The 13235-nt window shown below is 50.0% G+C and overlaps 1 protein-coding gene across 1 annotated transcript; it reads right to left on the bottom strand.

Annotated features, from left to right (window-relative positions):
• Positions 1-8049: 8049 nt before the first annotated feature.
• LOC137428244 (growth arrest and DNA damage-inducible protein GADD45 gamma-like) lies at positions 8050-9334 on the bottom strand. The gene is made up of 3 exons (XM_068118183.2): positions 9191-9334; positions 8974-9075; positions 8050-8857 (listed from the first exon to the last, which is right to left on the bottom strand). The coding sequence occupies exons 1-3, from the start codon at positions 9232-9234 to the stop codon at positions 8527-8529; spliced, it is 477 nt and encodes a 158-aa protein (XP_067974284.1). The 5' UTR covers positions 9235-9334; the 3' UTR covers positions 8050-8526.
• Between the last annotated feature and the right edge of the window lie 3901 nt (positions 9335-13235).

Genomic DNA, 13235 nt, shown 5'->3' with positions numbered 1-13235 from the left:
GTAAAAACAAAATTAGGGAATAAATATATTATACAGTATGGTAAATGGCTTTCTTTAATACAAAAATATAATAATAGAAACAATATAAGTTTGGGAAATACAAAACTTTGTGAAACCCCATGGTGCGCACACACACACTGACACATACACACACACACACACACACACACACACACACACACACACACACACACACACACACACACACACACTGACACACACACACACACACTGACACATACTGACACACACTGACACATAGACACATAGACACACACACACACACACACACACACACACACACACACAGACACACACACACACACACACACACACACACACACACACACTGACACACACACACACACACACTGACACACACACACACACACACTGACACACACACACACACACTGACACATACTGACACACACTGACACATAGACACATAGACACACACACACACACACACACACACACACACACACACACACACACACACACACACACTGACACATACTGACACATACTGACACATACTGACACACACACACACACTGACACATACTGACACATACTGACACATACTGACACATACTGACACACACACACACACACTGACACACACACACACACACACACACACACACACACACACACACACACACTGACACATACTGACACATACTGACACACACACACACACACTGACACATACTGACACACACTGACACATAGACACACACACACACACACACACACACACACAGACACAGACACAGACACACAAAAAATTCATCAATTTTTAGCAGCAGGAACAGCTGGGCAAGTCGTTTCCCCAGTTCCTCCATCTGACCATTAGTCATCGCGAATCTGTTGAACTGTTGGACCAGGGAAGAACACAAGGAACTGCAGAAACTTCCAAGAAGGAACGAAATGCCGTTTCTGACGATCAATTAAAAAAAAAAAAAAATCCTGGGGGAGGGGAGGACCGCCAGACCCCCCTTAACCCCCCGCTCCTCCCCAGCGCTATCGTTTAATCTAATGCAACCCCCTCCCCCACCACCCCCCCCCCCCCCCCCCCGTCTTGAAATTCCTGGATCCGCCCCTGCAATATACATCAGGCCAAGCTTATAAAAATACACCTATGGATTACATGACTGTTATTTAATTCAGACGACAGGTACGTGTGTCATGGTATTTAGAAATTAACACGAACAGAGGAGGAAGCACTTTTTACGGGGATATCTATTTATTACGTACGCAAAATGTGTGCATTTTAACGTCCCTCTCTTTGTCAACATGAGGAAAAGGTGCCCATTTCTTTGTTTACGTCTCTGCCCTGAAAAGTCGCTCCGTGCGTACGTAATAAATACATGGACTTTTCACTTTCATGTGAATTGCTCTTTATTTCACTTATTTGGCGACTTATCTATCAAGTGCGTGCGATGACTCTCTTATCCGGCAGACTCGCTAAGCACACACATCAAGCAAGATGATCCAAGCCCTGACCAGAGCTCTTGGGTCTGGACTCGGACCTGCATTGCACACCATGTGCTCACCGACTCCGCTTTCTTCCACGAGGCACGAGCAATGTACAGTACAGTAAGAGCCTGCATTGTACACACCGTGCAGAATGAACTGCTGCAGAAAACCGTCAGATTCCAACAAAATGTGGTTTCCGAGCGGGAGAGGGGAAGGGGTGCAATATCTCCAGGTGGGGGGAGGGGAAGGGGTGCAATATATCCAGGTGCGGGGAGAGGAAGGTGTGCAATATCTCCGGATGGGGGGAGGGGAAGGGGTTCATTATATCCAGGTGGGGGGAGGGGAAGGGGTGCATTATCTCCAGGTGGGGGGAGGGGAAGGGGTGCAATATCTCCAGGTGGGGGGAGAGGAAGGGGTGCAATATCTCCAGGTGGGGGGAGAGGAAGGGGTGCAATATCTCCAGGTGGGGGGAGAGGAAGGGGTGCAATATCTCCAGGTGGGGGGAGGGGAAGGGGTGCATTATCTCCAGGTGGGGGGGAGAGGAAGGGGTGCAATATCTCCAGGTGGTGGGAGAGGAAGGGGTGCAATATCTCCAGGTGGGGGGAGAGGAAGGCGTGCAATATCTCCAGGTGGGGGGAGAGGAAGGGGTGCAATATCTCCAGGTGGGGGGAGGGGAAGGGGTGCAATATCTCCAGGTGGGGGGAGAGGAAGGGGTGCATTATCTCCAGGTGGGGGGAGGGGAAGGTGTGCAATATCTCCAGGTGGGGGGAGAGGAAGGGGTGCATTATCTCCAGGTGGGGGGAGGGGAAGGGGTGCAATATCTCCGGATGGGGGGAGGGGAAGGGGTGCATTATCTCCAGGTGGGGGGAGGGGAAGGGGTGCAATATCTCCAGGTGGGGGGAGAGGAAGGGGTGCAATATCTCCAGGTGGGGGGAGAGGAAGGGGTGCAATATCTCCAGGTGGGGGGAGGGTAAGGGGTGCAATATCTCCAGGTGGGGGGAGAGGAAGGGGTGCAATATCTCCAGGTGGGGGGAGAGGAAGGGGTGCAATATCTCCAGGTGGGGGGAGGGGAAGGGGTGCAATATCTCCAGGTGGGGGGAGAGGAAGGGGTGCATTATCTCCAGGTGGGGGGAGGGGAAGGTGTGCAATATCTCCAGGTGGGGGGAGAGGAAGGGGTGCATTATCTCCAGGTGGGGGGAGAGGAAGGGGTGCAATATCTCCAGGTGGGGGGAGGGGAAGGGGTGCATTATCTCCAGGTGGGGGGAGAGGAAGGGGTGCAATATCTCCAGGTGGGGGGAGAGGAAGGGGTGCAATATCTCCAGGTGGGGGGAGGGGAAGGGGTGCAATATCTCCAGGTGGGGGGAGAGGAAGGGGTGCAATATCTCCAGGTGGGGGGAGAGGAAGGGGTGCAATATCTCCAGGTGGGGGGAGGGGAAGGGGTGCATTATCTCCAGGTGGGGGGAGAGGCAGGGGTGCAATATCTCCAGGTGGGGGGAGAGGAAGGGGTGCAATATCTCCAGGTGGGGGGAGAGGAAGGGGTGCAATATCTCCAGGTGGGGGGAGGGGAAGGGGTGCAATATCTCCAGGTGGGGGGAGAGGAAGGGGTGCATTATCTCCAGGTGGGGGGAGGGGAAGGTGTGCAATATCTCCAGGTGGGGGGAGAGGAAGGGGTGCATTATCTCCAGGTCGGGGGAGGGGAAGGGGTGCAATATCTCCGGATGGGGGGAGGGGAAGGGGTCGATTTTCTCCAGGTGGGGGGAGGGGAAGGGGTCGATTATCTCCGGATGAGGGGATGGGAAGGGGTGCAATATCTCCAGGTGAGGGGAGGGGAAGGAGTGCAATATCTCCAGGTGGGGGGAGGGGAAGGGGTGCAATATCTCCAGGTGAGGGGAGGGGAAGGAGTGCAATATCTCCAGGTGGGGGGAGGGGAAGGAGTGCAATATCTCCAGGTGGGGGGAGGGGAAGGAGTGCAATATCTCCAGGTGGGGGGAGGGGAAGGAGTGCAATATCTCCAGGTGGGGGGAGGGGAAGGAGTGCAATATCTCCAGGTGGGGGGAGGGGAAGGAGTGCAATATCTCCAGGTGGGGGGAGGGGAAGGAGTGCAATATCTCCAGGTGTGGTCACTTTCCACTAACAGTTGGTAATAAATTATTATACTTCTCATACAAACGGCACCATATGAAGTACTGTGTTGCTTTCTGTCGGTGTCGGTTTATGTATTTATTTATTTATTTGTACAGATCGAGGCTCAGGGAAGAACAGATGATTCATTTTGTGTTTAATCAACTTGCCTTTTCTTGGTTCGATTCCCAACCCGATTGTAAACTGTCAGATTGGTGCTTATGCAGGCAGAGCAATTGTTTGCTGATCATCAATGTTCGTGCAGTAGTGTGCGACCTCTATGAGTGCAGCATGGTGTTGTCTCTGTGTGTGCAGTAGTGTGCTGTGTGAAGAGTGCAGCACGTTCTGTCTCTGTGAGTGCAGCAGGGTGCTGTCTCTGTGTGTGCTGCAGAGTGCTGTCTCTGTGTGTGTTGCAGAGTGCTGTCTCTGTGTGTGCTGCAGAGTGCTGTCTCTGTGTGTGCTGCAGAGTGCTGTCTCTGTGTGTGCTGCAGAGTGCTGTCTCTGTGTGTGCTGCAGAGTGCTGTCTCTGTGTGTGCTGCAGAGTGCTGTCTCTGTGTGTGCTGCAGAGTGCTGTCTCTGTGTGTGCTGCAGAGTGCTGTCTCTGTGTGTGCTGCAGAGTGCTGTCTCTGTGTGTGCTGCAGAGTGCTGTCTCTGTGTGTGCTGCAGAGTGCTGTCTCTGTGTGTGCTGCAGAGTGCTGTCTCTGTGTGTGCTGCAGAGTGCTGTCTCTGTGTGTGCTGCAGAGTGCTGTCTCTGTGTGTGCTGCAGAGTGCTGTCTCTGTGTGTGCTGCAGAGTGCTGTCTCTGTGTGTGCTGCAGAGTGCTGTCTCTGTGTGTGCTGCAGAGTGCTGTCTCTGTGTGTGCTGCAGAGTGCTGTCTCTGTGTGTGCTGCAGAGTGCTGTCTCTGTGTGTGCTGCAGAGTGCTGTCTCTGTGTGTGCTGCAGAGTGCTGTCTCTGTGTGTGCTGCAGAGTGCTGTCTCTGTGTGTGCTGCAGAGTGCTGTCTCTGTGTGTGCTGCAGAGTGCTGTCTCTGTGTGTGCTGCAGAGTGCTGTCTCTGTGTGTGCTGCAGAGTGCTGTCTCTGTGTGTGCAGCAGAATGATGTCTCTGTGTGTGCAGCAGTATGCTGTTTCTGTGTGTGCAGCAGCATGCCGTGTATGTGCGTGCAGCAGTATTCCGTGTATGTGTGTGCAGCAGTATGCTGTGTATGTGTGTGCAGCAGAATGCAGCAGTATGCCGTGTATGTGTGTGCAGCAGTATGTCGTGTCTGTGTGTGCAGCAGTGTATGTGCGTGCAGCAGCATGCAGTGTATGTGTGTGCAGCAGTATGCCGGGTCTGTATGTGCAGCAGTGTGCTGTCTCTGTTTGCGATGCCTAATTAAGTGTCTGTGTGTGCAGCACTGTGCTGTGTCTGTGTGTGCAGCAGTGTGCTGTGTCTGTGTGCGAAGCCCAATTAAGTGTGTGTGCAGCAATGCTGTATGTGTGTGCAGCAATGCTGTATGTGAGTGCAGCAGTATGCGATGTCTGGTTAAGGTGGCTGGCTTGAGATATTAAAGTCCTGAGTTCGAGCCCCTGTCTCGCTGTTGAATTAGCACCAGGTGGGTTGACTCAGCCTGTCGTCCTTCCGATGTCGACAAAATGAGTACCAGCTTTGCCCCTGTCACACCTTGACGATTTAGCCAGCGTATGCTGACGTATCAAAATTGAGTGCTGGTGTGAGTCATACGCTGGCATACGTCGACAAATTTTGTGCATGCACAAAATTTGTCGACGAGCTCGGCGTACTACGACGTATGCCAGCGTGCTTCAGCGTGCTCTTAACGTATACAAAACTTACCCATAACGTATTCGACGTGTGCCAGCGTATTCGCCAAATTTTTCATATGTCGGCATACGCTGGCTAAAACGTCAAGGTGTGACAGCGGCTTTACTGGTAATGTGGGGGGGGAGGGGGAGGGTACTGCATCAGCGGCACAGACGCACCCCCAGAAAAAAATGATGCAACCAGCATCCACAGGCTGTATACAAACCATACAATTCCTGGGTCCAACTCTCAGCCATGATCTGTCTTGGGCAAAACCACATTTTAAAGTTTGTCTCCAAAGCCAGACGACGACAGGACATCGTCCATCGTACAAAGTCCTTCCAGTTAAACACCTGAACTCCTATCCACCTACCAGTCCTTCATCCGCAGTCCTTGATGGAGTACTGCTCTCCCCTTTGAGCTGGCTATCCTGCCTCACATCTTGCTCAGCATGACATTGTGGAAACCAAGACCTTTAAGATTATTGGAATCTCCCGTGATGAAGCCGAGTCGATGGATCCATCACTTGGCCATCGCAGACAGGTTTGTGGTCTCTCTTTCTTCTACCACCTACTTTCTGGTTTTGTACCCTTTTCCCTTTCCGTGCTTTGTCCCCCCCACCCCAGGTTTCTTCAGGACTCACACGGTCCACCATCAACCCTCTTCTGGTGAAACTACCTAAATCCAGGATTGCTTTTCTCACCTCCACTCACTCGTTCCTCTTTTTCCACACGTGTAAAATCAACTTCCACATTCTCTTCAATCTCATTCTTCCCTCCAGATCTTCAAGACACATGTTCACCACCATCTTCAATTGTCCCCAATCCAAAGCCATGATCTTTTCTACCTCGTTACCCCTTCCCCCCAATCCACCCTCTTCCAAATTTCCAGTTTTCCCTCCTGAGAGCTTCTTTCTGTATCCATCTTGTCAACCCCATGCATCCTATCCTGCCCTCATTGCTCTCCACACCACACCAATTGTTTCTTTGCCTCCCTCTGTCTTGGCCTTCGGCTCTGCTGTTAGTGTCCCCTCTCCCCTCCCCCACCCTCCCTCCTCTCGCTGCTGTTCCTTTTGTCTTGCTCCGTCCTCATCTATCGAGTCAGTGTACAAGGACGAGCTCTTCCACGAGCCTCGACTCGTACAGAAAAAATACAGAAAAACCCCACCCCAACCTCGAAAATCTCAAATCTTCTTCCTTCCCCTCTCCCTCCAACAATTTCTCCGGCTGGTCCCGCACTCTCTCCTCCAAACACACACACACACAAATAAACTTACACACACACACAAAGAAACAAACACACACACACATAAACACACACACAAATAAATATATACACACACACAAACACACGCAGACACATAAACACACACACAATGAAACATACACACACAAACACACACGCATACACACACACACACACACACAAATACACACACAAATATAAACACACCCACACACATATAAACACACCCGCACACATATAAACACACCCACACACATATAAACACACCCACACACATATAACCACACACACACACACACACACACACAACCACACACACACACACACACACACACACACATATAAACAAACACACACACACACACACATATAAACAAACACACATATAAACACACATACACACATATAAACAAACACACACACACACACACACACACACACATATAAACAAACACACACACATATAAATACACACATACAACACACACACACACACACACACACACACACACACACACACAAACACACACATATATAAACAAACACACACAAACACACACACACACACACACACACACACACACACACAAATACATACACACGTGTGTGTGTGTGTGTATCAGTTTATGTGTGTGTGTGTGTGTGTGTGTGTGTGTGTGTGTGTGTGTGTGTGTGTGTGTGTGTGTGTGTGTGTGTGTGTGTGTGTGTGTGTGTGTGTTGAAATAATCATAAGAATTATAAATGTTCCTTATTAGGTGCAGGTAGGAGAGCGTTTTCGGCACCTACCATATTGATTTCTTCAAAATGCCAACAGGTAGAACATCACCGGGCAACGACGGGAACTCCAGCTAATAAGTGAATAAATAACACCACAATTTTTATTTAAAACATTTTTTTGAAAGGGGCCGAGACGTCGTATTTCCCAGGGACCCATTCTGGCTCTCGGCGGCCCTGCGGACAACCCAAAGACAAGTCCACCACGAGCCACCACAGGCAGCACCCCAGCACCTCGAAAATGGAAGCATTGTACATGGAGCACCCTTTCTCCGTTTAAAATATTCCACCAATAAATAAACAAAATGCAAACAATCGTGCGAAGTTTGGTGAAAAGTTTGCATTGTTTCTCCTCCATTGGTCCATATAGGCTCCGCCCCGTCGTAACCAGTTTTCCTTTTACTTCCCCCGCCCCGCCCACACGTGCGAGGGATAATGTCGAGCACATCGTGTCCTCGCAACAAATACGTGAAGTCGATGGTTGTTTGTTTGCGGCGGGGATGATGACGCTGCTTCGGTAATCAGTTGCTGCGCTAATAACCGTCCGTGTAAACAGCACCTTGTGCCGCGTCACGGCTTACAGGTAAACCTGCACGCCGTGGCCCCCCAAGACAATGACGAGGCAGATTTACAGTTCAAAGTTTTATTACCGGTACCATTGTATTGGAATATACAAAATAGATATTGTGCAACATATCGCGTTTAAATAAAGACATTTGATGCAGTATCGGTGCAACAATCAAACAGGTGCATTCTAAGATAATTACAAACGTTTGCAATTCAAATCTTCCCAAAACCTTGGCCGTTAAAATCCTGGGAATCCCCGTTCCCACAGACACCGTCGCAGTCCTGATTGCTCAATTGAAATTTGCACAATTCATCGGAACGTCCTCTCTCTCTCCCTCTATCCCCGGTGGAGCAGAGCAGGCCGAACTATACGACCTCGGGGCTCTCGGAGCGGTGCCGGACGTCATCGCGGTGCCGGACGTCATCACGGCGCCGGTGACGTCACCACGCACCTTGTACTTCTCCCGCGGTGCAACCACCGCTCACTTCTCTGGACCGAATGAACACCCCGCGCACCGGGGCCACCGCGGCTCGGGCTCAGCGCTGCGGGAGGCTGATGAAGGGAACCCACTGGTCGCGGCCGCGGCTTTCCGCGCAGAAAGCGGTGAGGCGGTGCAGAGGCGGTTGCAGCAGGTGCGTCGCTCCGCGGCCGCCGCTCAGCAGCACGCAGTGCAGGTCGCGGGGCTCGTCGGGGGCGTTCGTGTCTCCGAGGAGCTCGGCGAGGCGCTGCACGCCGCCCAGGCGCAGCACGGCGATCTCGTTCTCGCAGCAGAAAGCCTGGATGAGGGTGAAATGGATCTGCAGAGCGAGATCCGCCTCGTCCTCCTCGTCCGCGGCCAGGACGCACAACAGGACGCTGTCCGGGTCCCTGCGGGGAAACGCACCAACACGTGTTTAGTACGGGCGCAAAAAAAAGTACAGACAAAGCACCGATGAGGAGTTACAATTGGGGATCGAGCGATGGAGCGACGACGCGGAACTTACACATTGAGCAGTTTGGCCGCTTCGTAAACTCCCAGGGTTGCAGCGCCCTGCTTCTGCGCTTCCAGCAGCAACTCTTCGAGCGCCTGTCCGGCAGGCTCCATGCTGCACCCACGAGGAACAAACACAGCAGAGTGAGCCACACGGGACACTCAACCTCGAAAGGTCAACCTTCATTCGCCCACAACGCCGAAGACCTTTCCCCCCATGTATGACTCACCCGTACGTGTCGGCCTTGCAAGGAGCCAGGTCCTCCAGTGTCATGGTGCCAACCGGTAAGTCCACTGTCCGTGCCGAAGCCACCCTAGCTTATGTTACGTTACTTTACAAGTGCCGGCAAAAGATGATTACGTGGTGGGACGGTTGCGGGCAATGACGGATATATAGCAAGCATTATCCCCGCCCTCTACCCGCCCTCTCCCCGCCCTATCCCCGCCCACTAGTGTGACGTCGCGGAAATAGGGGACGGGACAATGTGCAATTTACCTTACAACGCTGCAGGTTGATCCATTTTGCTTGGATTCTCGTTGAACCTGCTCATGCTGAAGTTGCAATGTCGGCCGTTGCTAATTTGACGGTATATTTGAATAAACCATCCAGTTGGGCCTAGTTAGTTATAACTATAATAGATTAAACTCGATCTTGAGCTGGACGTCAATAAATATTTACCTGCGTCACCGAAGGTGGATAGAAGTTATGGTTTCAACCTTGTCTGTCTGTTTACCTGTCGATCGCCTACAGCCACAGGTCACAATTTTAAACCGATGTTCTCGAAACTTCACCAGATGGAAGGTAGAGTGGGTCATCAGGAAGAATCCTATTGCTTTTGAGGTCAAAGGTCATCCTGAGGTCAAATTGAAAATTGAACAGCGTTTTCATATCGAGTCAATAAATTGGGAAACCAAATATTTTGAGGTCAAAAGGTCAAAGGTCAACTCAAGGTCAAACTTCTAAAGTCAACCATTTTCATCTGAAAAATCATAAATTTGCATCCGATTGACTTGGAGATGAAACAGCAATTGCCTGGTGCCTCACTGAATTGGGAAACCATCTATTTTAAGGTTAAAAGGTCGAAGGTCAACTCAAGGTCAAACTTCTAAAGTCAACCATTTTCATCTGAAAAATCATAAATTTGCATCCGATTGACTTGGAGATGAAACAGCAATTGCCTGGTGCCTCACTGAATTGGGAAACCATCTATTTTAAGGTTAAAAGGTCGAAGGTCAACTCAAGGTCAAACTTCTAAAGTCAACCATTTTCATCTGAAAAATCATAAATTTGCATCCGATTGACTTGGAGATGAAACAGCAATTGCCTGGTGCCTCACTGAATTGGGAAACCATCTATTTTAAGGTTAAAAGGTCGAAGGTCAACTCAAGGTCAAACTTCTAATATCGTCCATTTTAATCCGATTGACCTGAGCTTGATTAAGATCGTCAATTATAATCCGAATGAAATGGACAATTTGATGTATCCATGGCAACTTTCTATTTTGGGGAGGGGTGGATTTTGCAAGCATCGATGACGTCTTTCTTGTTTGGCTGTTTGTGAACAGGACGTCTCAAAAAGTTGTGGACGGAGTTGGCCAAAAGTTCTCGGAGAGGTTGAGTATGTGACGAGGACGAAATGATTCGATTTTGGTGAAGATCGGATCTGGATTTGAGAATTTTTAAATTTACAATTGATTCTTCACCATCGATTTATGGGGCCTAAAACGACACTGTAGCACGATATCTAAAAAAAGTTGTGGATGACTTATGCCACAACTAGGTGAATGAGTTGGTTAGGCGACAAAAACAAGCCAATCAGACTTTGGTTCAGGTCCGAATCCAGATATGACCTTTCAGTGGTATACAAAATGTAAACTGTTGAACCTGGCAGAGGTATGCTCTCCACTGAGTGCCGTTGCAGTTTGATGCTGCTTGCAAAGCTGCTTTCGACACGATTGACCATGTTATTCGCTTATCAAATCTTGTTTTTTTTTTTTATGGTATCAAGGGTATCGCTCTGCATTTATTTATTTCTTATCTCGGTAACCGTCAACACGATACGACTGTTAAAAATTGTGTTTCTAGCTGAAAAATCGTTCTACTCGTACATGATGTTCCACAGGGCTCTCTCCTTGGTCCTCTCCTTTTTTTTTTTTTTCTTTTTTTTTTTTTTTTGTATACAAGATCGAGGCTCGTGAAAGAGCGAACATTAATCACACAGAAAGACAAACAGACACACAAAACAAATAACATCGGGAGCGGTAGACAAGATGGGGAGAGAGGGGGAAGGACACAAACACAACATTTGAGAGCAGGGACCGAGAAACATGGAGACATCGAGAGAACTGTGGGAGGGAGAGGGCTTTGGGGGGAAGGCATGGGAAGGGGGGGGGGTGGGAGAGGTATAAAACGTATGGACACTGCCAAGACTTCCAGGAAAGAAGTTGGAATTTCAAACAAGGTGGATCTGGGGTGAATTAGTGGGGGTAGAAAAGATCAAGGTTTTGGATGGGGGAAGATAAGAGATGGTGGTGAACAGCTGTTTTGAAGACCTGGAGGGAGGAGTGTGATTGAAGTGAGTATGGGAGTTTGTTCCAGAGGCGGGAGAAAAGAGGAATGAAAGAGTGAAGGTGAGCAGAGAGCCGAGATTTCAGCAGTTTAACCATCAGAGGGTGGCTGGCAGATCTTGTGCGACCTGCAGGAATATTTGGGGGACAGAGAGAGCTGGGGGAGCAAGGCCGGAGAGGAGTCGGTAGAAGACAGAAAGACCACCTACCTGCCTGCGGTGAGTGAGTGAAAGGCCCTCAGAGATAGCTTCATCGCGGGAGATTCCAATGATTCTGAAAGCTTTGGATTCAACAGCGTGAAGCCGAGCCAGGTGTGAGGCAGGAGCACCAGCCCATAGGGGAGAACAGTATTCCATTGAGCTGCGGATGAAAGCCTTGTATGTGGTGAGGAGCTCAGGTGTGCCTAGGAAGGACTTTGCACGACGGAGGATGCCCAGTCGGCGACTGGCTTTGGAGGCCAGCTTGGAAATGTGGTTTTCCAAGAAAGATCATGGCAGATGGTGAGACCCAAAAGCTTGAGCGACAGAACTTCTTGGAGAGGATTGTTGAGAAAGTAGATGGGAGGGTTGTCCAGTCGATCTTTTCGGAGAGACATAGTAAGAGTGTGAGATTTGTCAGGATTGAAAGACATGTTCCACATGTTTGACCAGTCTGTGATTTTGTCCAGGTCTTCAGAGAGTGAGGAGGCTGCAGACTGCCGATCTGAGGGAAGAGGAATGGAGCGGCAGAGAGTGGAGTCATCAGCAAAGAGATACAGAGGATTTTCCAGAGAGTCGGAGAGATCATTGATAAAGACCCGAAAAAGCACAGGGCCCAGCACACTGCCTTGGGGAACTCCAGCCTGAACGGGAAGGGGAGATGAGAGAAATCCATTCAGGGCCACACGTTGACTACGACCAGAGAGGAAGTCCGCAAGCCATGCATGGAGATTTCCATGGATACCATAGGAGGAGAGTTTGGTGAGCAGAGCTGGGTGCCAGACCGTATCGAAGGCACGTGATATGTCAAGGGAGACAGCTCTGATTTCCTGTTTGGCATTGAGGACCTCCATCCATTGTTGAGACAGCAGAAGCAGCATGTCCAGAGTAGAGTGACCTGGTCTGAAACCAAATTGATGATCAGAGATCAAGCCATTGGAGAAGAGGAAAGATTTCATATCCGAAGCAATGATGGATTCCATGACTTTGCTGATAATTGGGAGCAGGCTGATTGGTCTGTAGTTGCAAGGATCTGTTTTTGCACCTTTTTTGTGTAAAGCGGTAATGTTTGCTGATTTCCAGGATGCTGGCAGATGACCTTGAGCAAAAGATAGGGTGAAAAGAACAGAGAGAGGGTGAGATAGAGCGGCAGAGCAGGATTTTAGGACCCGTGGGCTGATGCCATCTGGTCCAGTTGCAGAATCAGAGTCGAGGTTTGACAAAAACTCCTCCACCTTGTCAGGAGAGAAGGTCACAGAGTCCAGGAGCAGTTTGGTTCGACTGGGAAAGGTGGGAACAGAGAGAGATGGGTTTGGGACTAAGGATTTTGAGGCAAACACAGAGTTGAGGCATTCGGCTTTGTCACGTGCGATGTCAACTGTGTGGCCATTTGAGGTAAGGGAGAGGATGGAGGGGGAACAAACACCAGAAACGGATTTGACCAGATGCCACCAGGATTTGGAGGAAGGAGACAGGTTTGAGAGTTCATTCTTGAGTGAGGAGAGATAGTG

Source organism: Myxine glutinosa, chromosome 1 (genome assembly GCF_964187855.1).
Source record: "Myxine glutinosa chromosome 1, kmMyxGlut1.1, whole genome shotgun sequence".
In the NCBI taxonomy this organism is placed as follows: domain Eukaryota; kingdom Metazoa; phylum Chordata; class Myxini; order Myxiniformes; family Myxinidae; genus Myxine; species Myxine glutinosa.
Note: the sequence above shows the minus strand (reverse complement) of the source record. Positions and strands in the feature narration are given on the sequence as shown.